At 42.6% G+C, this 25,191-nt stretch overlaps 3 protein-coding genes and 1 long non-coding RNA gene across 5 annotated transcripts; 2 read left to right on the forward strand and 2 right to left on the reverse strand.

Annotated features, from left to right (window-relative positions):
* Window positions 1–1,034: 1,034 nt before the first annotated feature.
* On the reverse strand, window positions 1,035–11,013 carry rfc1 (replication factor C (activator 1) 1). 2 transcript variants are annotated; one of them, XM_076294702.1, is made up of 25 exons: window positions 10,924–11,013; window positions 10,276–10,386; window positions 10,115–10,178; window positions 9,654–9,770; window positions 9,250–9,542; window positions 8,970–9,044; window positions 8,781–8,858; window positions 8,559–8,672; window positions 7,925–8,260; window positions 7,707–7,811; window positions 7,383–7,562; window positions 7,173–7,277; window positions 5,606–5,945; window positions 5,339–5,448; window positions 5,135–5,249; window positions 4,425–4,513; window positions 4,153–4,290; window positions 3,870–3,965; window positions 3,527–3,625; window positions 3,252–3,406; window positions 2,941–3,058; window positions 2,651–2,796; window positions 2,135–2,348; window positions 1,633–1,815; window positions 1,035–1,539 (listed from the first exon to the last, which is right to left on the reverse strand). In XM_076294702.1, the coding sequence occupies exons 1-25, from the start codon at window positions 10,924–10,926 to the stop codon at window positions 1,444–1,446; spliced, it is 3,480 nt and encodes a 1,159-aa protein (XP_076150817.1). In that variant the 5' UTR covers window positions 10,927–11,013; the 3' UTR covers window positions 1,035–1,443. The 2 variants fall into 2 exon arrangements, with proteins under 2 accessions (XP_076150817.1, XP_076150816.1); XM_076294701.1 differs by having other exon boundaries at window positions 5,339–5,451.
* Window positions 11,014–11,656: 643 nt separating this feature from the next.
* LOC143134356 (uncharacterized) lies at window positions 11,657–12,522 on the forward strand. The gene is made up of 4 exons (XR_012988637.1): window positions 11,657–11,704; window positions 11,850–11,915; window positions 12,255–12,366; window positions 12,452–12,522. It is a non-coding gene; the product is annotated as an uncharacterized LOC143134356 (long non-coding RNA).
* A 3,601-nt stretch (window positions 12,523–16,123) lies between these two features.
* rpl9 (ribosomal protein L9) lies at window positions 16,124–19,272 on the reverse strand. The gene is made up of 7 exons (XM_076294705.1): window positions 19,183–19,272; window positions 18,928–19,043; window positions 18,707–18,802; window positions 18,398–18,530; window positions 17,326–17,406; window positions 16,723–16,839; window positions 16,124–16,271 (listed from the first exon to the last, which is right to left on the reverse strand). The coding sequence occupies exons 1-6, from the start codon at window positions 19,226–19,228 to the stop codon at window positions 16,733–16,735; spliced, it is 579 nt and encodes a 192-aa protein (XP_076150820.1). The 5' UTR covers window positions 19,229–19,272; the 3' UTR covers window positions 16,124–16,271; window positions 16,723–16,732.
* A 565-nt stretch (window positions 19,273–19,837) lies between these two features.
* Window positions 19,838–25,185, forward strand: lias (lipoic acid synthetase). The gene is made up of 11 exons (XM_076294704.1): window positions 19,838–20,154; window positions 20,480–20,658; window positions 21,021–21,114; window positions 21,303–21,383; window positions 21,581–21,737; window positions 22,778–22,835; window positions 23,049–23,177; window positions 24,012–24,157; window positions 24,335–24,405; window positions 24,516–24,627; window positions 24,770–25,185. The coding sequence occupies exons 1-11, from the start codon at window positions 20,065–20,067 to the stop codon at window positions 24,823–24,825; spliced, it is 1,173 nt and encodes a 390-aa protein (XP_076150819.1). The 5' UTR covers window positions 19,838–20,064; the 3' UTR covers window positions 24,826–25,185.
* Window positions 25,186–25,191: the final 6 nt, after the last annotated feature.

The following is a 25,191-nucleotide window of genomic DNA, read 5'->3' on the forward strand; positions in this document are numbered from 1 at the left end:
TGACACAGAAATTATACTGTCGATCATATTGTCTAGTAAGAAACACACTAAACGCATAAAAATAAGGGCACACTATGAGGTAAAATAACGAATTACCTTTTGCATTGTAGATCCAGCAAGATGGACAGGTCAAGGTGTAATCCGCTTGAGCCTTACTGTACCTGGTGAAGTGCTTGATGAGGGAGGGGATCATGTGCTCTTGTCACTCGAAGTTTCCGACACCGTGGTAACAATATGGTAATCCAGACACAAGTCTCCACCTCAGATAACAGGCAACTCTTTTAGGCTTGTTGCCTCTGATAAGCTACAAGTTACAATGCCTTCAATTTAACATTTTATTTAACGTATGCTTTACTTTAGAGCCAAATTACATTGGTTGCACTTGTTGCCATACTGACAGTAAATGTCTCAAGACTTAGCCTACTGACATTCTGTAGGGTTTAGTCAAATGCAACTAAACACTGCATATTAGGCCTACCAATCTTGCATTAGTACAAGCACCCACCACCACCCCTTACTGCATGTCTATTACTTTTGGGTAATGAAATTATTTCCCTATACTATTGGATTTTGAAGTTAGGCATTCCCGTACTTATTTATGACCCATGTCAGTGTAAAACATCTGTATGTTATTAGAACAAATATACATTAAGACGATTTGTGTCATAAGTAGCCAACCTCAGCACAGTTTCTACAATCCCTCTTTACATGTAAAGGCACAGTCACAAATACTGAGGGGGTTCTGTTGTGCAAATCATCAAACACCACAGCTGGTGAAAGAGAGTTCCTCCTTTTAACAGTAAAGCCTAGCTCCACCTGGTGGTAAGCAGGGTAAGGCTTTTCTGCTCTCCTACTAAATTATTGATCTTGGTTGACAGGAATTATTGTGCCCTGATGAGGACTGATCTACCATCCGACATCTCTCCTAAGCATTTCAGGTCATCACATGTCCATCTAATGGTGTACGATCACATTACATTCCATCCAATCCAAATAAACTCAAGAGATTCAGAAAACAGCAACCAAAATATTGCTCATGGTATTAAACAGTTTATTACTTACCCTTGCAAAAAGGGTTTCCATCACATAAATGTACAGCAAAAATCTGGATCTATCAAAAACATAAGTCTGCTGTCTAAAGTGCTTCCCACAGAAAGAGCTATTAAACCTGTTCAGTCAGTAATGTGAGTTTATATTTACATCCCAGGTCAGTGTAACCACTTCCCTGTCACTATGACAGCATAGTCTAAGGCTGAGAAAGTTATCATACAAAACAATAGTGTGGTTAAGAAGAGAAGGAAGATGAGAGGAGAGGATGATGGAAGATTCTAAAAGCCCTTTGAAGAAGTCTGTACAGCGCATCCCTTCACAGGAGGACATATTGGGAGGGGTTATGACAGGGTGGTCCTAGGTGTGGGTGGCAGCGAGGGGATTAGCCAGTGGTTAGTTCTTGCCTTTTCCTTTTCCTTTGCCTTTGCCTTTTCCTTTGCCTTTCCCAGAATCCTCTGCTTTCTGTTTCACAGGCTTAGCCTTCTTCTGCTGCAGGAGAACACAGAAAGTTCACACATGAGAGAAAGGCACAACCAAAACGACTGCAAACACAAACACACAGCACCGACCCGAAGTGCGTACCTTGATCATGGCGTCAGCTAGTTCCTCCTCCTCCTCTTCCTCCTGTGGCTGGGAGTCGTTTTCGCCGTCCGGTGTGGTTAGGTCAGGCTCAGGGCCTCCTCGCTTGCCCTTCTTCACAGCCTGCAGCGAGTATGGCATCAGGTGGCTCTCTTTGTTATAGGCTCTTGTGAAAGCCGCTTTCACCTGAGAGAAACATGCACACACACACACACAGTCAGTCATATTTTCGAATATTACTAAGGGGGACACTATGGGAAAAGGACCAAGTATTTATGGTCGCTTTTATTCTGCTGAAGCTAGTGAGAGCCCCAGCCCTTATAAACTTAAGTCATCAGAACAAGGCCCTTATGTGTTATTTTATGTTATTCTGTAATGTGTGTATAGGTGCAGACTATTGTAAACCAAATTGCCACTCAAGGACAATAAAGACTATCCAATCCAGTCCCATCCAGATTGTCCTATTCAGAACAGCACAGATACAGTTCACCACCGGCCTGCTCACCTTGGGGTCCAGTTTGGAGTAGGGGTCCGGCTTGCCTCCCCACGTACTTATCTCCATCATGCTGTCCACGTCCTCCTTCATGAGGTTGTAGTCATCTACGAGCTGCACTGATTGGCTGGCTCCCTCTGCACCGGCCCGCTGCAGGGGCGCCAGCAGAGCTGAGCGCAGGTAGGGCAGGTAGTCCAGGTTTACTGCCTGCTTACTGCACTGGGTCCTACAGGGAGAAGGATTTACAGCACATCAACAACCTCAGAATCTAAAACACAAAAAGACGTTTGAGTACTGCGGTCCCTGTAACTCCATTAAATCTAAAACACAGCACAAAGAAAACTCAAATTCCTTTGCCTTTTAGAGGCCACAAAAAGGTAAAAGAGCCAGCAACAGTACATGCATTTCCATATTAGGGATGACGCTACAATGACTACTGTCATACTACAGTGCGTACTATAGCTTGCTTATTAAAACCTCATAAACCTCCGCACTGCTTTCATTGCTACTGAACACACTGATGCTGACCTCAGACACATGTGAGAAGCCAGCTCCTGGACGATGCGGCTGTGTTTGCCCGTGGAGGAGAACTTGCCCAGCCAGCTGGGGAACGTGGGAAACTGATTCATGTATCCACGCATTAACTCACCCGGCAGCACGCTGGCATAGATGGCCTGAAACACACACACACACACACACAGAGTCAAGAAAACTCACGTCTACAGCCCTCATCACTTTTGGAACTGCAGGCAGTTTGGAGTGCTACATTCACCCCGCAACATGTCCTCTGAGTGAGTGTGGGTTTTCACATGTGTTACCTGTGTGGGCAGCAGGGACCAGGTCTGTTTCAGACGGATCTGTCGGTCAACCAGGTCTCCATCACAGATGCTGTCTGCAGTTTTGCTCAGCAGCACCAGGTGGCTCTTCAGGTTACCACTGACAACAGACACGTCATCGCCTCAGTTAACAATAGTCATGGTTACTGACACCTTTTTAACACTGTGTGTGGCAGCATGGCTGAGTTAGAAGGGACTCTCTGTGTGCGTGTGTTTGTGTGTGTGTTTGTGTTTGTGTGTTTGTGTGTGTGTGTGTGTGTGTGTGTGTGTGTGTAGACACTCATGCAAGTTACCCTGCTGCAGCGGGTTTGACGTGTACATAATTCTCCTGGACGAAAAGTGGCGCCAGAGAATAGTCATGAAAGAAGAGGTCTGACTTGTCAATCAAACTCATGTGTGCAGTCTCCTCTCCCTTTGTAAACACTTTCCTGCACACATCAAAAGGACCCTAAAGGCACACACACAAATACCATAAGTTATCAGCTATATAAAATATACATACATCATCTTCAAGCACACAAGCCATGATATTAAACAGGGAGGCAAAATTAAATTAAAATCAGTTTACCATTTTAATATCTTTCCTGGCATTGCTGGCATCTGCTTTGGCCTGGTCATAGGTCATGACTTTGTCTTTGGCGGACCACATACTGAGATTATGCAGTACCTACAGAAAGTGAGAAGAGTGGACAGTGTGCATCATTGCCAAAAGAGTGTTATTCTTAACCATAAAGCACCAGCAGAAACATCCATACACACAATGTCACTGACAGAATAACACTGCAAAGGTAGCATAAATTCAACGCTGAATGATGAAGGCATACATGAGCATGTGTAAGTAATTGTTAAAGTCATTAGAAATTGCTATAGAGTGCATCTATGTACTATACCATGAGGTTGGTCAGTCATACCTGTCGGACATCCTGATTGGATGCTAAAATAATCTCATTGAGAGCTGGAGGTGGGACCTTCAGGCCTTCTTTGAAGCAAATGGACATCATCGCACCCTGAACAGAGGGATGAAATTAATATGTTGAGGGCCGGCGGGTTGTGTTGGCCCATACATATAAGGTACAGAATTACTGACTGTGTGTGAGTGTATGAGTATGAGAAAGAGAGAACGGATGTATATGCACAGAATACCTGGTTTTACCTGGTGTGTGTGTGTGTGTTTGTGTTTGTCGAGGAAATCACCTTAATCTGCTCCACCCGTGGCCGCTGGAAGCGCAGGTCAAAGCAATAGTTGGAAAGTGAGCGGATTTTCTGGTGGTTACGATCGTTACACATGCAGATGATGGGGATCTTGGAGGTCTTTATCAAAGAAATCATTTCCTAGAGATGGAAACACATATGACAAGGTGGATCAGGCTGATCAGGCAGTGTAATGCCCAAACAATGCCCAGATGGCAATGCCTACTTCAACAGGGAACACAGAATGTGCAAGTATCTGCCAGACAGACAAGTACCTGAATTCCCCCCCTGTCTTCATTTCCTGCCATGCCATCCACCTCATCCATGATCAGCACATGATTCTTGCTGACCGTTTGAGATGCACCTAAAACACGGGACCACATGAGGCCTTAAAGCATTGCAGTGCCCCAAAAAAAGACCTCTCTACCCTCTTACAAATTGAGTGGAGTGAATACCCTTGGAGTGAATACCCCTGACTCCTGATAAATAGGAGTAAATACAAACTCTTGTCAGTGGTTACTATGGTTCCAACACCTGTCAGTGAAGTTAAGCTCTATGTTCCATTCACCTCTATGAATGGACCCTATGATACAATATAACATATGATATTGATATATACGAGCGAATTGGGAGACACAAGGGGAAATGTTGGGGAAAGTTTAACCCTGTTGTGACGGAGAGCAAAGTTAACAGGTGTCACCCTTTGTTGTAATCTTTGACGGTTGGAAGCTTGGAAAGTTTTTTAAAGGGTTTTAGTTCCTGGTACATTAGACATTTAATCATGAGCTTACTTTTATGGAACGACAGTTCTGATATATAAAAACAAAAGACTGGATAGCTTACTAGCTGGTTAGCTAGTTGTATGTAAGCACATCATCACTACACACCATGACACACACCCACAGAGAGAAGAAAGCTTTGCTGGCATGTACCAGTCCCGATAGAAAGCCAACACTCATGAAGGGTGTAACTGGCTGAAATGTACCTGAGTAGAAGTTCTTGATGCTGGTGTTGTTCAGAGACTCAGCAATCACCGACTTGAGAGTGTTCTTGCTGCGGGCACAGCTGGCATTCATCTCCACATAGCTGTAGCCCAACTCCTGCACACATGGAAGAGTTTGTACGATGATTTGGCAGCTAAAGGCTAACATTGACGTACACTGAATTGTATGGGTGAGTGTGGACTGACCTGACACACGAGAGCTGCGGTGGTGGTTTTGCCTACACCAGGAGGGCCTGACAGCAACGCAGCCTTAAAAGTAGATCCATCATCTTTACCTCCAAAGCGACCAAAGCGCCCTGCTTCAGACACGGGTGAGAAAGAGAATATCATTCACCTACTGCTCCTCAAGAACACCTACAGTAACTCACACACACATAATTCTGAACCAGTTGTACAGCATGGACTGTGAAGTATGTGTGTGCGTGTGTGTGTGTGTGTTTGTCGTCTGTTTACCGGCAGGCTTCTCTCCACTGTGGTTACTGTACCAGTTCTTGAGCCAGCGCAGAAGTTTAGCTGCACAACTCTGATCACCCTGTTGACCAATCACAGCCTTCAGGGTCTGAGGGCGATATTTATCCACCCACATCAGACTACTCCCAGAATCCTCTGGGGCAGACTTCCGCCCAAAAGAGAGCTCCTTCTTCACATCTGCCGTCGAGGCCATTTTACGTCCCGGGGTTGTCTGACCTTTGACCTCTCCTGGGCGGGGTTTCCTAGGGCTGGGTGTGCGCTGCGGAGTCTTTGGGGTCTGGGCACGAGGAGGGGTCTTAGTCTTACTCTTCGCCCCTTTATTCTAAAAACAAAACAGATGTGTGCTACTAACCAATCTCCCCAATCCAACTCTTTCCACAGCAGAAACCAGTGATGCCTAGCCTGGATGCCGGCCAAACTTAGCCCCGCCAACAACATCTGAAGTCGGGACGTCCGTTATATACTTGTTCCATTGTGGAACAACTATTCCCAAACCAGAGCTGCTCGGACCAATTAAATTGGGCTTTGTACAATGACAGACAGATGAGCAACAGTAGTGGTAGTAATGTGCACATTCCCACCGGTGAGGTGCAGGGCAAATGGAACTAGAACTCAAAAAGAATGAAATGCCCGCACTCTGCTAAAACTCCCATACATTTATTATGTGCTGCAACGTTTCGACCCGGCTGGGTCTTCCTCAGGCAAATGTGCAAATGTGCAGCCGGGTCGAAACGTTGCAGCACATAATAAATGTATGGGAGTTTTAGCAGAGTGCGGGCATTTCATTCCTTTTCAGATGAGCAACAGTGCCTCGTCCATCACGTCATCTGAGCACACTTAGGTTGATTTTGATTGCAACAAAAACGCTGTGGCTAGAAGCTAGACAGATGTCTTCTAAGACCCCGTGTACACTTAGGGAAAATTCATATATTTCCATGCGGTTTTGCCTTTCATTTACACGAAACCGGAGATTTTATCAGCTGAAAACAATTATTTCTGAATCTCCGGCCAAAGTGGATATGTGGGAAAACTCCGGTTTCGCTTTTGCATGCATCAAGGGAAAACAGTGATTGCATTGTGACATGTTCCCTCTTTTGTTTGAAATCTCTGACTGGCCACCTGTTTGCTCGAGGGGTTTGCGACACCCTTCCCCAGCTGTTTTTAGCATTGTGTGAACGGAATTATTTTTAAAAACGAAGAAGGGGAAACATCCTTTTTTCCGAATAGCCTACCCTACTACGTGGTCTTAGATTTCCCTATTGGGTGTTGTACAAGATATTGACAGCGCATTAACTTTAGAAAACGACCAGAAAACAATGTTAAGGCATTTGTGGAGAAGAAGGATGGTTCGAGGGTTCTTCCTACAGTTCACGGTAAGCTATTTCGTTGCTCTGATTGGTTAAGTCTATCCAATTGAGTGCAGAGGCATTTCCCCCCCTGTATCGGTTGAAACACGCCCCATAATCACGTCCCAAAGGAGCAGTATCAGACTCAAATCCTGACTAAAATTGAGTATGACGGCATCAAGTGATGCCACCACTGTGTTTACCTCTGCTTCGGCAGCAATCTCATATTTGGATTTTTTTCCAGGTTTGGTCCGAATCAGCTCCAGTAGACCATCTTCGTCAATAATCTGAGTGCCCAAACTTTCTGCCTACACAAAGACAGACAGGGAGATAGGATTTTTAGCCTTCTGCTGCAGATGAACGTTGTGGTTATGAGTGTGTACAAATGAAGAGAGTGAGAGACCGGCCATTACTTTCTCAGTCTTGGAAGCTCCACCATCCCGCCCTAGCACCAGATAACTGGTCTTCCTGCTGACATTTCCGGTCATTTTCCCTCCGTAGCGTTCTATGAGAGACTTTGCATCATCACGTTCAATCGACTCCAGAACACCAGTCACCACAAACGTCAGCCCCTCCAGACAATTGTCAGCACCCTGTTTAAGACCCAAACACACAAACACAATTCATCTCAGTTGATTGTGCTGGAAATGTGCTAGCCAAACTAAACCACTATGTGGGCTTGATGTATTTTTTGTGGGTGACAGCTGTGGTTTGGCCTAGCGTAGCACGAGCCTTACCACAGGGATTTCTTTGGAGCCAAGTGCCCGTGGACCGTCTCTATTAAGGTAGTTCCGGAAAGCAGCAGAATTTCCCCGGCGCTTCTCTGAATCCTCTGGACTAGTCTGAATGTCACAAGCCACAAGGAGAATAAACACCAAAAAAGACAGGATGAGACTCATCTTAGTAGTAAAACACCGTGACAGTGTGAAGAATTAAGGCATATGTCTGTAATCACCTCTGGCTTTTTAGGAGAGATTTTGCTTGAACCAGGTGTTTCAGCGCTTCCTGTTTTAGGTGTAAGGTCACCAGTTCTTGGCGTACTTGGTCCTCCTGTTCTGGGTGTGGCTGCTCTCTCCGAGTGGACGGGCTCTCTTTTGGGCGAGATGACTTTCTTTTCCTCCTTCTCACTCTTTTTCCTGTGCTCCTGCTCCTCATCTCTGCGTTTCAAGGAGGCCAATTTGGAGCTGGTCTTCTTGGGAGTGGGATGCCGCTGGCTGTCCGTCTTACTGGTCTGTTTGCTGGGAGAGAGGCTTGGGCTGGGGCTGGCTCTGTCCCTAGAGTCCTTGGGGGCCTGCAGAAGACCATGAATATATGAGCAATGCAAACAGACACACAGAGAGAGCAGAGAAGACATGTCATGCTGGTCTGCGTTTCTACAATTAGAGGACATCTGATCAACTAGACAGATCAACATACCAAACCTGTCTGTCTTTGAGGCATGTTAGTAAACATGCTATGCTGCCAACCTTATCAGCTACTGTTATTTGCAGCTGAAGAATCATGACTCGCACGCCCAGAGGCATAAGTGTCATAATTTTTAAATATCCAGATGCACAGCTAAGCAAGAATTGGCCATATACACTCCATGCCTTTTTGGGTGAGGGCTGCTTCTGGTTCTGGCTGAGATGGTCCGTCCTGTCCATCTGTTTACTGGAAGAGAAGCTGGAGCTGGAGCTGGGCCTGTCACCAGTGTCCGTACGAGCCTGCAAGAAAGACAGCACAGAATGTGTCACTTAAGATACACAATACACACACACACACAAATGTAGACACTTACAAATGTGCATACACAGACAACTAAAGAAACAGACCTTTTTAGCAAGTGGAGCCTCTTCTAGCATAGCTAGAGTTCGCGCAAACTCTTCGTCTTCATGAATTTGTTTTTCCAGCTGTATACACAAACACACAAACAAGCACTGTGAGAGAACTGCAAAATGTGTATCACTAACCTTGCATTCATGTTTGTGTGTGTAAATGTAAATGTGTGACACTGTTCTCACCTCCATATCCTCATCCATCTGTAGCTGTTTTGCGATAACCTCATCATCCTGAGACTCATCTGGATCCTGAGTGGGCTGAAACATAACACACACATGACAAGCCTTACGTAAATGTAGTTTCTATTCCATGCAATATATTTAAATATCATACCTTGAGCTTGATACCACATTGAGATTCTATCATGGAACTACACCCTGTGGTAATGTATATTGTGTATAATTCTCCCTAAACTATTGCCAGCATATCTGTGAGGGAAGGGGACACACACAAACCACTCACTGCTTTCCTTTTGACACTGGCCACAAGTTTCTTGTCCGAACGCTGGACACTGCTGGACCCAAAGTAGTCCAGTACTGAGGTGGGAGTTTGTTTGGGAGAGGATAACACTTTTTGCTTGATCGGAGATGTATGCTTTGGTTTGGATAGAGTAGGGGACTTGACAGGTGATTTTGGAGGTGATTTTAAAGACACTTTAGTGGGGCCCTTTTGCGTTTTCTTGTCAGCATCTTTGCCAGCCTTCTTAAGACCATTCTCCACTGGCTTCTTCAAGGACAGAAATGCATCGTCTGAATCTGAACACAGAGATAGCATTCCACGTTAAAGGGATTATCTTCCCTCCATCTCTTTCACCCATCAGACACATTTTATCTGCCAAACAATTAGCACTGAGCAGTTTCTCTCACCTGAATCAGATACATACTGGACGGGTCCTTTCTTCTCTTTTTCTGTCTTCACTGAGGGGTCTGCTTTCTCTTTCTGATGTTCTTTTTTCCTCCGTTTCTGCTCCTCTTCATCAGAGTCTGGGGTGAAAAGCAAGTTCACTCATTGCAGCAGACAAACAAAGATGTCCCCTGGTGCAGCTGGGACCAAATCTAGCACCATAATAATTAGCCGGATAATATGTTCCCACTGGTCTTCATTTGAGGTAGGAACAGACCTTCATGTAAGCACTACTAGCTTCTGCTGTGTCAAGAGTGTGGAGGACATACCATTACACATTTTGGGCCATTTTTTTTTCATAAAAGGATTAAGCTAGTCCAGGATCGAAACAGGATGTTCGTTGGGAAAAATGTTTAGTCTAGGACTAGGCTTAATCCATGTATGGGAAACCAGACAGTTATGTTTGAACTGGAAGAATCTGTACCAGAGTCTATGACCGCTCTCTTTTTCTCTCTCTTCCTCTTTCCTGGCAACTTCTCCTCTGGGGTCTAAAATGGAAAACATGAAAACACACATGAATATAACTTTTGCGTTAATAATCGGTGCACTTTTAGGGTCTAACTTAACGTAAGGTGCAAGAAGGACCTTGGACACTGATTTCTTTTTGTTGGGCTTCTTCTCCTCATCTGTTCTGTTGCTGCTGTTCAAGGGGGCTTTAGGAGCTGGTTTTGTGGGAGCAAAAAATCTCCGAATGTCCTGCAGATCAGGAACACAGAAAACATGTCTTATCATGAGGAACACATAAATCCGTTAATTATACTTAGTTTATGCAATTAATCGGATTAAACCGTGTCATTTTGGTTACGCAAATGATCGAATGCTATGTTTCTGCGACAATTTGTCTTGATGCAACTGTCCACCGAGATTAACTTTAATTGAGCATGCATTAAAATAGGAGTTAGACGACAACTGTCATCATCGAACTGCACTATTCTCAGATAGCTAAAAAGATCACAGCCTGCAAACGGTAAAACACGGCAAATAAGTTTAACCTGAGACTATTAACATAAAGCACAACTTAAATAGGTGACTCCATCTGAGTTGTTGTCCAATATGTTACATTATATGCGATGTAATAGTTGTATTAGCTGCGTTAAATAGACAGAGCTAGCTGTAAGAACTAACGTTTTAGACCATGCCTCATTACATGAATCCGATTACAGCGTGAGATTTTCAGTTATATTATAGTAAGAACACTACCTTAGTATAGCATGCATGAAGGCAATCACTCACCATGGTCAAAGCAATAACATATGTTACGTCTTTATTTTGGACAGACAAGTTAACATCAATTTCGCTATGGTTTCTTTGGCGCCAAGTATAATTCGCATGGGCGCCGTGTGATGACGCAGGAAAGTATTCCTTCCTGCAAACTTCAGTGCATGCATCTTGGAGAAAACATTATTGTCACAGCCAATTTTCTCTATATATATCTAAGTTAAGTTAACACCAAAACCGTGCATTTTCAACCTAATTTTTTCATTGTGGTGTTGTGGTTGTGTGCTGTATATTAAACTCTAAGGTATGGCAAAGACAAGCAGCTGTTATAGACATAGCCTAGGCCTAAAAAATAAATAGTCAGTGGTAGGCTAAAACATCTCATAATATATTAAATATATATACAGTATTTGTGCTGTTATTCTTAGAACCTTCAAGAGTGGTGCCACAATGATTTAAAAAAAAATATATATTTTGCATCTTGCTAAATGTATACATCAAAATCATAATCAGAAAGTTATGTGTGTAACTGTGTCTTTGTGTGTGCGTGTGGTGTAGACTAGCTAGATAGAAATCTCCTACATTTGTGATGTTGGTAGCAATGCCCTGTGTGACGTCATATGTTGACAGGCGTGAACGCGTGTAATGACGCAAGCACTCTGCTTTATCCTGACTATTTTTCTACACCAACCTTTCTACACCAACCAAGTGTTGGAAAGCAAGGACGACGCCAACTAAAGATGTGATTTACTGTCACTAAATAAGAGCTCATCAAATAGGCTACTTCAAAATGAATGTTAGTCACATAATGATTACTGTTATTCTACTATTAATCTATTAATACATAGATTATAGGTTTAGATTATAGAATTATAGATTTGATAGATAATATACTAGCCTAACACTTTTGCACTGATTTTTTTTTTTTTTTTTACCAGCAGCCTACATTGAGAGGATTAATGGACTCAAAACCCAACAGGAAGTCTAAGAAGAACAAAGAGCCAAGTGTAAGTCTTTTGATTTTGATTAGGCCTACAGTTCTATTAAATTGACAATTGAAGGAACGGCTGTTCCAGATATTATGGACCAAAACTGCAAACGGGTCACCCTTGGATTTTAATATGGACTTAGATTATTAATCATATGTTTATTAGGAGAACCTGAACAGTAGATAGAAATAGGTGTGGAGAAACTATGAAATACAGTATCATGTGGTGTCAGGCTTAGCGCTTTGTAAGTAGCAGACCTTACAGTATAGGCTACAGAAACATACTGGAATTTAGCTGTACATTTTTTAAGACATACAGTGTATTTCATATTGTTATTGTTACTATAAATAAAAATAGATTTTTACATCAATATACGGAGGGGTCCTTTCATCAACTCATCCCAAACCCAATAAAGTGACACCTGTGGAAACCAAGAAGAAGAATTATGTCCCCTTCAAGACCAATAAGAGTGAGTTCAACTCACATGTGAAATTATTTACACAAGATCTATCTCAGTTCAAAGCAAGTCTATAGTCTTTGTTTTCTTTCCACAGAAATCCTTCCTCCAATCAAGCATACTGTGCCAAGGTATTTGCCACCAATGAAAAGCTCAGTTCGGATCCAGACAAGTAAGTTGAAAGGACACTTTTGCTCATATCTAACTATTCCTGATTCAGTATCTAATTTTGAGATTTTCGTAACACAATGGTCACAGGACAATTTTCCAAAGATGATGGTGAGAAGGTTCCTCTGGCGTTAGATGGTCCTGCTGCTCTACATCAGTTAGTAAAGCAGCCATCATATGATGAGCCACACAGTGAGGTAGCCAGGGAGTGTTTATCACCACATCTCATTAGACATTTTCCAGCTGAGTCATTTGCATTTCTGGAGCAACTCTCTCAAATGTGAGGTTTGGTCCACACTTGACAAATTTAATACTGACATTTTACTTGTGTCTCCTGAGAGCGCCACTCACTGGACATTTGTCTGTTGCTTCCAGGGAGAGAATAACTGTTAAGAAGATTCTGAAGATGAAGGTGATTGATTCTGTCTTAATCTTAAAACTACTTTCAAAATGTGCCAGCGTGTTGACATAACACCAACATGCTATAGGCCTAGCATTTCATAGCACAATCTCAACTATTCTACTTTCATTTTCATTTAGTACATCACCAACCTGGAACTGCTTCAGAAGTTCAAAACGATAACTGATTGGGTAACTATTGCATCCAGAGATGTGGTTCTCCCAGCTGTCTACTTGTACCAGGCCATAACAAAAGACTTATACAAAAAGTACACCCAGAAGGAGCTCCAACATAAATGGCTATGCCTAGGTGATGGTGGAATGTCCCGCGCAGTAAATCATGAGGGAGTGATCAGTGCAGCTAACATGTTTAATGCCCTAGTCTGCATGACAAGGACCAACAGCAAGCAACCAGAAGACTCTGATGAGAGCTGCCTGGCTTATTCTGGACAATCTACATCAAGCGACTCCTCTGTTGCCAGCCACAGGAAAGGCAATCTGCTCTTTTGTAGCCGCATTCATTTTAATGCCAGTGAGCTGGTCCAGCACATTTATCGGATGCTTCTGAATTCTCACTTGGGAAGCATATACATATCCCAAAGCTGGTGGGCAATGATGACTCCAGATTTGGCGGCTAAAAGGAATCTTGAGTTCCTTTCTGACCTGCTTTTCAACTTCATTGTATACGCTGTCAAGAATCTCCTAGAGTCATTCTTAGGATTGCCCCACAAAGTACCTTGCAGTAGCTCTATGGAGTGGACTCTTCGAAGCAGGCCAGGTGTGTCCAGCACCGTGCTCTCAGAAGAGGAGGCCGCACTGGAGGCCTTGTCTGAGGTGTTGATCAGCAGGGTGGCTGACACACTCTCTCCCATCTCTGAAACTCAGCAGAGAGCCAAAGGTAGCATTGGAGAACATATCTTTTACAAATTAATTTAGCATATTTAGACTACACATATTTAACTCTTTATTTCATTGCAAAGGAACTTGGTATTGGTACTGAAAATTGTATTTTATAGATTTAACATCTGAGGACAGTGCAGCTGAGGCTGACCAGGAAGAGCCCATTGTCTATGATGACCACCTGGAGGAGTTCATGTCCTCACTCCAGATGAGTGGGACTCTGTCTGCCAGCAGGAGCCCTTGCACATCAGAGGGACTAGAATCTGTCACAACTCTCAGCACTCAGTCTTTAGAGACCGACTCTGGCCTCTTGATGCTATGCAAAAACGAAAACGGATCAGTTTACCAACACCCTACTTACCCAGTCTCAGAGGGCAGAGACTGTGATGAGCGTTCGCACACCGTGATATCTGAGCAGACATCACTGAGTGGATTTTGCTTAGACCACAACTCAGTCAGTGGAAACTCAGCGCAGAGCCTCAGCAGCTGTACTTCAATGTGTGTACCTCCTGGCTGTAAAACAGCTGAGCCCAACCTCAGCTCAGCAGAGACAGTCGAGTTGACTGAGGGATCTGATTATGGTCATCCACCGGAAGAGAGCAGTCAGGCTCCCTGTGAGCTGTCCAGTCTCACCGGGCCCAGTATTTGCTGGGCTTCTGATGAACTTCCAGGTAGGGCCTGCTCCAGCGGTGACCCATCTCACTCAAACTCCACCTCTCACAGGAGCCAAGCCAGCCCCAGCTCAGACAGTGATGCATTGGATGCTGTGGCAGAGGACACACAGTCTATAGGGAGCCAGGACATCAGCACCAAACAGTTGTCCAGTGACCACTCTTTAAGAGCCCATCAACAAAAATCATCTGAGGTGAGAATTTGCCAAAAAACAAAACTTAATCCAATCTAATCTAATTAACTGGCAAGGTTTCTGATTGTTCTACAGTATTTATTTTAAGTATTATAATTGGATGTTATATTTGACATTTTATTTCCTTATTACCAAGTAAAGCTTTATTAATAATGTTGTATGGGCTTAATAATAATGTTGTATTACAAGTCCCCCCCCCCCCAAAACTAGAAAGAACATTTAACAATCAATGGTGACAATTCAAAGATTGTTTGTCAAGAACATGTTTAAACTGGATGCCCCTCCCTTTGTCTTTTCAGTCCATGAAGGATACTGCGGATATGCAAGAGAAAAGACTGAAATGTGAAAACGGTCTCTATAAAGGGGTAAATTATTTCTAGTCCCATTCTTCCTAATGTAAACACATTCAAATCAGCAACTGAGATTGAGAATATTAATACAAAAATATGGGGAAACATCATTATCTGTAACTGTACTCACAAAGGGAATGAATAAATACAATTGTATAAGTGTCCTTATATCAAAACAGTAAGGACAGATATACTATTTTTTACCCTTACCCGATATTTACACTGACCCTGATTTTGTTATTTATTCTACAGACAAAAACCAAAATAGGTCCTGAAGGTATGTTTTTTTGGAATACAGACATGGCTTAACAGTAGTCATTTATTCTAAATAACGGTTGTAGCATGGCACTCGCTATTACTATGCACAATTAAATGCTACACTATTCTGTGGCTATACAGGTGTTCTGGAGTTGTCCACTGACAATAGACGATTCCACCGGTCCAAGGCTGTCTCAAGATTCTTCTGCTTCAAGTGCAGAGAGGAATCATATGAAGATGAAAATAGCTCACATGAACAATAACTCATCTAAACATGCTATTTTTTTTTGAAATAAATAGATGCAAAGCCTTAAAGCAAGGTCTCCTCATGCCCCCCTTCCCATTGATTAGGATTGGACTTCATGTAGCCACCTGGACGTCTTAAGCTGACTACCCAACGTGATTTGACGTATGCACAATTCCGGATTGAAAACATATCAGAATCTCAGAAATTATCACGTTATGCAGTCATCTTAAGACAGCTGCAAGTGGCTACATGAAGTCGAATCCCTCTATTGTTCCTATTCATCATAATCAAGGACTGCACTTAATCTCAATTTGTTCTACATCTATGACCAGGGAGTTTCAGGATCATCGCTTATAAAAATGCAAAAAAAAATTGGCGCAGACTAGCTCTGCTCGTTTCAAAAATTAAACTTTTTTTTAAAATGAGTGATTGAACGTAACAAACAGTAATCACTTCATCACATCAGAACCTGCCAATACAATATCCAAAACTTCCCCAAATCTTCCAAAGAGCTTAGGAAAGCTTTCTAGGCAACATGTGGTTATCGGGCAATACAGCCAGAAACGTCAACAGGACACCGAGTGGGAGACTGAAAAACAATTTTATTTCTGAATTCCACATTAGTCCTCTGGCACCTCCACAACGGTGGTCTTCTCGCTGACATAGATGCCGTCCAGAAACTTCCGGATGTCTTTTTTCCGCACAGTAGTTGCCTGCTGGATCAATGCAGCTGTGAGAGACCAAAAAGAAACATGATTGAAATCAAAAAGAATTCAAAAAATGAGCTGTGTAGGATAAAAATATGACAAACACTGTAGACAATCAAGTCAGAGCTGAAAGAGATGTTATGTTATGAAGGCCGGAAGAGTGAAGTACAGGTGCTGCATGCATGCAAGTTAGTAACACGTAAAAAAGGACACACACAAAAAAAAAGAGCGTGCATGTAGACATCAAAAAAGTAGAGAATTGCCATAGGTAGAAATCCCACCATAGCAGGAAGATCTTGCATCAAAGGAAACAATTAATCAATGTAGGAAAAACAAAATGAGAAACAAAATGAGGGAAAGACAAAGCAGACAAAAAAAGAAAAAGAAAATGTAGATGACAAAAAAGCGCTTAAGAAAAGCCAGCCCAAAAACGAGTGGGCGACCCTATGGTCCTCACGGTGAGACCGTTCTAACCTCAGAAGGCTTATTGCTCAGCCTCCACTACTGTGCCCTTCTCCGAAACGTAAATTCCGTCCAGGAATTTCCTGATGTCTTTGTTCTTCACTGTAGTAGCCTGTTGAATTAGAGCCGCTGAAACACACACACTCTACTGGTTAACCACCCAGTCTGTTACCACACAGTTAACAGTCAACTCTACTGGTTAACCAATTAGATTACCCATACCCACCCAAGACCATCTAACACATCCAAGTTAATGGTCAGAGGGGATTAAAGTTAAAGACACTGTGATACAGGACATTTTTAGTTGGAATATAAAAAACTGCATCATGAGCATACTCATTAATATAATAGTTTGCACAGTAAGTACATTGTTATGTCCACAAATATGGTGTAAGTCTAGTAGAATGTTTATTTCCCATTTTGGATACCAGTTTAACAAGAGCCAGACAGGGGGACGGATGAGAGATGGGAGAATGAGTCTGGCCCAGGACATCTTCTTTAATCACTTAACAGTTCTAGCAGTGTTGGGAGGTCTAGCGTGCTGTAGACAGACCCCTTCACGCAGATTTTGGTTTCACCAATACAGTGTAGTATTTGTGTGCAAGTAAGACTCACCGGAGTTTGATACCAGCTCAATATCATTGCCCTCCAGAACAAGCTCGTCTTTCTGGGCTTGAGAGAGTGTGCATGCCACTCCTAGAAGATGGAAGATTTTGAACAGAAGTTAAATCCACCATCGCTGAGGCGTTACATTTTTTCAGAATTCCAGTTCATTTCAGGGCCATAAGTAAAGGGCCTCACAAGACCAGGGATGAACCCTTAAAAGTACAAGATCAGCTGGCCAGTTTGGTTGAGGCATATCCCTCTTATACAAGCACTGCACCACCAATTGCATGAAACTCACTCAAATTCTACAACTTCTAAATCTCAATCTGCATGCAAGGTGTTTTTGATTACTTGGATAAGTGCTTAACATAATAATGCAGTGGTGCATAAGATGGATACATTCAAGCATCTGTCAAAGCAAAGTTATCTGTAAACTTGTCAGGCAATGGTCAGCACCTCTGGAGGTAAAAGGACTAATCTCAACAACCTTAAAAGGAGGCATCCAAACACTAAGAGTGATTCACCCAGATTGGTACAATCACACAGATATCTGTATCTAACAAGGTCCCAAATTGTAAGCAGTTAACCACGGACCAAATATTTACATCAGTCAAAAAATACAATCAAAGCAGAATAAAAATTAAAAAAAAAAAGGTGTCTGAGGTGGTTCCATTCAATAAAGCTAGAAACAGTGCCTTCCCAAGCTGTGGACAATATGGGATTTCAGACACTGATAAGTCAACGATACATAGCTGGAAAATGGGAAATTAGACAGAGGGCTCCAAGAGCAAACTAGCCCTGAGAAAGAATGAGAAATGCTCTGAGAAATCCTCCTATGGAATGGTCCATGTGCAAGACAATTTAATTCTACAAGCTTCCATCAGAACTCATTTAAAAACAAAAGTGCACAAGCTGTAGGACACACATACCACAGGACCTCACACAAAGAATTAGATGAACCTCTTTGTAAAAGGTCCCCTGACGGCTGGTCACACAGACATAAAAGGAATGACAATGAATGCTTTTGAGAGAGAATCCACTGAAGCGTGGACACAACAGCCTCATGATCATGCAGACTTACCCTGCCTCATGCGAACTCGTCTGATGTACTTCTCCCCAAGGAAGTTCCTGATCTCCACCAGAGATCCACTCTCCTGAATCACCACGTTGATGGGGAAATGGGCATATACCGAGCGCATCTTGTACCGGAACCCCTACAATAAACACTGGGCTTATATTGCTGAACATAAACATCCACCTTCAACACACACACACACACACACACACAGTTCCAACACCAATTCAGCCATTAACATTAAAACAGGGAGTCTATATACAAAATACTTAAAAAGTCTACACATAAAACATTGAAATGCATTGTCTCACTTACCAGGGTCACTCCCTTGATCATGTTCTGGACATGGCTGCAGATGGTGCGCACTGTGGCCAGCTCCTTCCTGTTACCCCACCATTTGTCCACACGGAGCTAAGACACACATCCATGGAATGTGTTAAGCATCTCAACACTGTCCTTTGCAAAATCTTAAAACAGCTCGTCTCATCACTAGACATCTAGTGAGCATCACACAAATCTTAGCCATACCAACTCACCTTCTTCGTTTTCTTGCCAAGGAGACTGAGTTCCAGGTTAATGTGGTTGAACTCCCTGCGCAGGGTACCTCTGGGGCCCTTGACAATGACAGTCCGCCCCTTGAGTGCAACTTCAACTGTGAAATAATACAAAACATCACATCAGGACCAAAAGCAACAGACAAACATGCAAAAGTAGATCCCCAACATACTGTTATCAAACACGTTAATCAAACGACAAACACTGTTTATCAAACAAGTTCATCACATCTTTACCGTTGCTGGGGATGTCGACCGACTGGTTACTGAGAATGGTCTTCATTCTGTAAAACAGAAATGTTGCTCTCTATAAGACATTTATTTACGTTACTTGTTAACAAAACTGACAACCTCCGCAGACATCTGCTAACTTTTAAGTTTCTACCGGTATGTAAGCTCAGACGCAAGTTAGCATTCTGCATGAGACGAACATTAACAAATTCTCGACAACGTAGCCATGTCGAGCTGGCAAAACATATATAACACGGCCTTCCAAACTTATCCAATAAGACAAATTGGTCATGTAAACTATGCAGCATACTTCATAGTCTCACACTATATTAATTTAGCTAAATGTTAGCCCAAGCTTCAAGGAATGGATGCTAACAACACCATATCACTAACCCCTACTTTCCGGGGTTACATCGAGCAATTTTAACACAATATCGGAGTCTTCTAAGATAATAACTTTAATAACACATGTATAGGGACTGTTTATTTCTAAGGATGGTTACAGAGTGCAGATTACTGTAGATTCAAATTGTAACCAGACAGAGTGCGCCATGTTCTTACCTCGCCGATAAAGGAGGAAAGGAAGGAGGAAGGACGTCACCACACAAATGTAGAGTCCCCGATTATTTACGTCACTTTGTGCGGCAGGGAAGACAAAGTGATTACCGTCCTAAACAATTAAGCAAAACATGTTTAGATCCTCTACAGTTGTTTTTGGAGAACATATTTGAAACATATATAGTTTGTTTTTATGTATAACAGTTGTATCCAAATATTTCCAAATGAACGTTTTTGAAAATGTTGAAATTATTGTCGTCTGACAGGGCGAAGCAATCAACTGACGATACGTGTTGTCATTGACGTAGGGAAGGTTTGGGGGCTAAAGTCATGGCGTTGTTAAAGCAAAGTTGTGTTGTCGCTGGTCGTTTCACATGTAATCATCTTTTTCTCCAGTCTAGATGTATCGATGCCTCACATGTAAGTTTCTCTTCAGTGTGTGATCGTTCTAATAATGTTCATGACCAACTGCGTTATGTTATGCTAAAGTCAACGTCAACTAACTAACGTTTCTCTCCAGGTCAGCTGCTGCACGTTAACTAACGCTTAGCCAATCTTTAGGCCAGTTGTAGAGTGCAATTCTGACAGTCAGTGTATTCAACTAGCAGCTAGTAAGAGGCAACGACATTTTCAACACTGTTGGTTGACACTGCTGAAAAGACGATGACTTTTCTCATTCGATGGTTACTTGAATAATAAGCAAGTCTCGTGATTCCAATTGGTTTGATTGCTTTACTGACCACAGGTTTACGCCAGTGGCTTGAGTACGGCCACGAAGGTGTCTCCCTTGCCGAAAGATCGCAAGAAGGAGTTACCGTTAACTGCGGATGGGCCTGATCTGCAAGACTTCATTTCGGGTGATCTGTCAGACAAGACCCAATGGGAGGAATACCGTGGCAACTTGAAGCGCCAGAAAGGAGATAGGTGAGCTAAGTCTTTAACGTTCAGTAGTGGACAGTCAATGGTATTGAGACGGTTGAGCTTTAAAACGGTATTTTCGATACTATTCCAGATTTAAAGGAATAAGTCAGTGACCTCTTGTGCATTAGCGAACACCAAATCAGTCCAGAATGTTTCGACCCTTGAGCACGGATTCTTCAGATAAGGCCTCGTGGCATCAGCAAGCATCATGCAGATGAATTCCTCTGCTGTTGACGTGCTTAGAGACAGTGACTGACAAGTTATGAAGACCCTGAAGCAATTGTCTCTATGACCCCCCATTGACTTGGGGCTGTTATACATGCTGCTGGTCCTGTGTGTGATTTAATATTATGCTTGTCTACTAGGCTGCGACTGCCCCCCTGGCTAAAGACTGAGATTCCTATTGGCAAAAACTACAACCGACTCAAGAACACACTGAGGGACCTGAATTTGCATACGGTAAGACACAGAGTGGAAGATACAGGCAACGTCTTTCTGCCAAGTGAAAAAATGGTTACGTTTTGTTTGGAGGTCTTTGTTTTTGGAGGCATCCACTGCTCTGTGTTGACACTTTACCTACTTAATGTCATTCTGTGTGTGTGTGTGTGTGTGTGTGTGTGTGTGTGTGTGTGTGTGTGTGTGTGCAGGTCTGTGAGGAGGCGAGATGTCCAAACATCGGAGAGTGCTGGGGAGGAGGAGAGTATGCTACAGCTACTGCCACAATCATGGTCAGTAAAATATTATGGGACAACTCTTAATACATTCTTAATACACTCGTACTGCATGCCACAGTGTGGAAACGGATCTACTACTTGATAATACAGAGTTAGCACTTATTACACAGAAATAATCTCTACATTTAGAGGCTATATTTCCTTCTCTTAAGTTGCTCTGTGACACTCAGTTCCTCTCTCTCCGTCTTCAGTTGATGGGGGACACATGCACACGTGGATGCCGTTTCTGTTCTGTAAAAACGGCACGCAAGCCTCCACCACTGGATCCCAATGAGCCAGAGAATACTGCAAAAGCCATTTCTGCCTGGGGGCTGGACTATGTAGTCTTGACCTCAGTGGACCGGGATGGTAAGACAAGAGAGGCATTCACCTGTTTTTCTCCCCATGTTGAATTCTAGGTTTTGTTCTAAGATAGGGTTTTGTTCTAAAATAGGGTTTAGCTAGCCTGGGAATACCCATACGAACTTGAAGCCCATTTCCTTTTTCCATTTCCACCCTAGGCAGATGGGTCAGGCCCTAGAGTTGTGGATCTGCACAAGCTTTCTTCCTATGTGTATCTCCAATTCTAGAGAGTTTTTCCTCGCCCCTGTTACCCATGGCCCTTCTTTTCTTTTCTCTGATTGTCTTACACTCTGTAAAGCGCCATGAGACATATGTAATGTTTTGGCGCTCTATAAGTAAAATTAAATTGAAAAATTAAATTGAAAATTTCCAATGTCCTTAAAACACGGGCACACACATACCGGTACTAATCGCCAATCGGGCATAGACCTAATTTCTTTGGAATTAAGTAAACAACTGCATTTAAAACCGTTGCTTATAAGATTTCTACACTTCAAAAACAATTTGGTAAGAGTGTAACGGACCAATTTAAGTTTAATTTCACTGCTAGTTACGCCCCTGCTGGAAGTCGTAAGTCAGTTAAGTTGCAGACCCACTCTCACTTGAGAAGGGTCTGGTGTCAACGAGGCTAGGGTTTAGCTAAAATAGAGACTGGAATTACACTAGAAGTCAGTGGATTATCTTTTACCTCATGTCAAAGAGCAACAGTAAATCACACAACATCACAGCAATAGGAAAGTTATCCATAACCCAATGGCTTTTGGATTATTTTGCTTATCATTCACATACAAGTACAGTATTCTGATGTAATAGATCCAAATTTAGCATAATTCTTGACCTCCCCAACAGCAGTGATATTTTAGAGGCAGATCTCAAACTAAGCCACTTGTTCATCACCTAAACTATTCCCCACATCTCACACAGTGGCAGTTTGGAAAATCTGGATCAGAATATGTTTTCTGTTGAATGTGTGACTACAGTCCCAGCAAAGTCAGGCAGCATGAGGCAAATAATTCAAAGGTGAATTTTGTGTTTGTGTGTCACAGACATACCTGACGGAGGTGCAGAACATTTTGCCCAAACAGTGATAAACCTGAAGCAGAGGTAAGGGGTACATTACATAAGCACTCTTAGCTAGAAGAATAAGTGTAATGAATAAATGTAAGTGTGAGAAGCAAAGGACCCGAGCCGAGCGACCTTTTGAAGTCATCCAGGTGACCGTGAATAGTTGAAGTAGTCAGAACAGCCATACAAATGTTGGTTAGGTCATCTATATTCATTGTATTCTTTTTAACTCATGGTCTGTTGTTCTGGCAGGAGCCCGAGCATGTTGGTAGAATGCTTAACTCCTGATTTCCGCGGTGACTTGAGTGCAGTGGAGAAGCTGGCCCTGTCAGGGCTGGATGTGTACGCCCATAATGTGGAGACAGTGCGAGAGTTACAGAGGTACACCTACACATGTCTACAATGTCTGAAATCTATCTCGGTTCACACATTTTAAGGGGATTTACAAGCTAACACGGCTACCATTCTAACTTGTCATACATGCAATGACCTCATAGGTCATAGATATACCCGGTCAGAGTAAACAGGAAAACTAGTTTAATCTCAAACTAGAATTCCACTGACTAGAGTGCTCCACATCCATCAATTATTTTTTTTATGCTCCCAGTTTATTCTCACGCATGGTGGTTGGTGTGGTGATTCGGATAATTCCACAAGGACTATATACACAGAACCTGGTGTACTCATCCTCAGGTCATGAGGAAAAGCTATTGTATGAAAGCTATCGTACTGAAAGTGAATTTACTGAATTGAATGAATTGTCAGCATGGCCTACTTTAGACACAATATATGTTCAGACCCACAAGGTGTAGAAGTGTAAGAAAATAGGGACTTTTATTTTTGTTACTTTTTCCTTTGAAATAAAATGATGTCATTTCTGCTACAACAGGACAATACTCAGCCTCCACAAGGGGGCGTTTTTTGGGCCTTCTGTGTCCATGAGGTCAAAGTCCTGCTTTGTTTTTGGGTGTAGTATGATTTCTCAACAGCAGGGGGCGGAACCTCGCCCACACTTTGACTTGTGGTTGGTGATTAGTTATGTCGGGTTTCACAAAAGTAACAATTCACAACATTCTTATTTCTACCTCCACTTTTACTAAGCCTTAACAGGATAGGATAAATGCACGTTTGTATGACTAAATATAAGTGTTATGTGCTATTGAAGCTTGCCGTTTTGTGTGTGTGTGAGACTTCCTCTTCCTCTTTTGGCTTAAGGCATGTACGTGACCCTCGGGCCAACATTGACCAGTCTCTGGCTGTCCTGCGTCATGCCAAAGCAGTGAACCCCTCTATCCTCACAAAGACCTCCATCATGTTGGGCCTCGGAGAGACTGAGGCACAGATACACGCAACCATGAAAGGTAGAACAGAAGGAACACAAACACAGGCTAAATTTATGTCCATGACCATGCATCTGGGCCTAGACATCCCAATATGACTTGCAATACTGGGGAAGAAGGAAAATATGCTCTGTATTATTAAAATCTAACCAGTGTCTGTGACTCACTCAGAATGATGTGTTTACTTGCTTGTTTCAGAGTTGCGCGACAGTGGAGTAGATTGTCTGACTCTGGGTCAGTACATGCAGCCAACTAAACGTCACCTGAAGGTCAGTCTTGGTCTCAGCTTCAAACAAAGTCTTGCCATCTACATGTATGCATTTGCCTGAGATGTAATGAAACTATAATTACATGTTTATCTGTGTCTGTGTGTGTATAGGTGGAGGAATATGTCACTCCAGAGCGCTTTGCTCACTGGGAAAAGGTTGGGAAGGAAATGGGCTTTGTCTACACAGCTAGTGGTCCACTTGTACGCTCTTCATATAAAGCAGGTATGAAGCAAAAACATGATGATTATGATTATCATGACTTCTTTAACTTAACCTTGAATTTGTCTAATGATGTCAAACACCTACCATAAGCCAATCAAAAAAATGAACTCCTGTTCTAATTCATAACTCTTCTGTATTCTAGGTGAATTCTTCCTGAAGAATCTTCTAGAAAAGAGGAAGGCTGCCACGTCAGAATGAAGTGGCCGTCTTGTTCCACACTCAGTCAGATGTCCAGCCATCCCATTTTCAGTACACCTCTATTTAGTGTCCACTAGAGCTGCTTAAGCACACATACATAATCTTGGGGAAAGGACCAAAGGAGGTGAATTAAGACAGACACAGGCTTGTGTCACTGTGAAGACCTTCAAAGGATTCATGTTTCATTTACAGAAAGTTTAGCTGAAGTTGGATAAACACTCTCATAGTGAGAGTATGAAATGATGAAATGAAGTGTAACTCACACTGCTTTATGAAGAGTTTGTATAAAAGTACAAATATATTTGAATAAATGTAAGTACATTTTATAACCACACTGGAATATGGACATGAATAAAATAAACTTAA

This window comes from Alosa pseudoharengus, unplaced genomic scaffold (genome assembly GCF_046254945.1).
Source record: "Alosa pseudoharengus isolate Yale_2024_CS ecotype anadromous, Long Island Sound unplaced genomic scaffold, YU_APseudo_1.1 YU_APseudo_1.1_scf_2, whole genome shotgun sequence".
Classification (NCBI taxonomy): Eukaryota; Metazoa; Chordata; class Actinopteri; order Clupeiformes; family Clupeidae; genus Alosa; species Alosa pseudoharengus.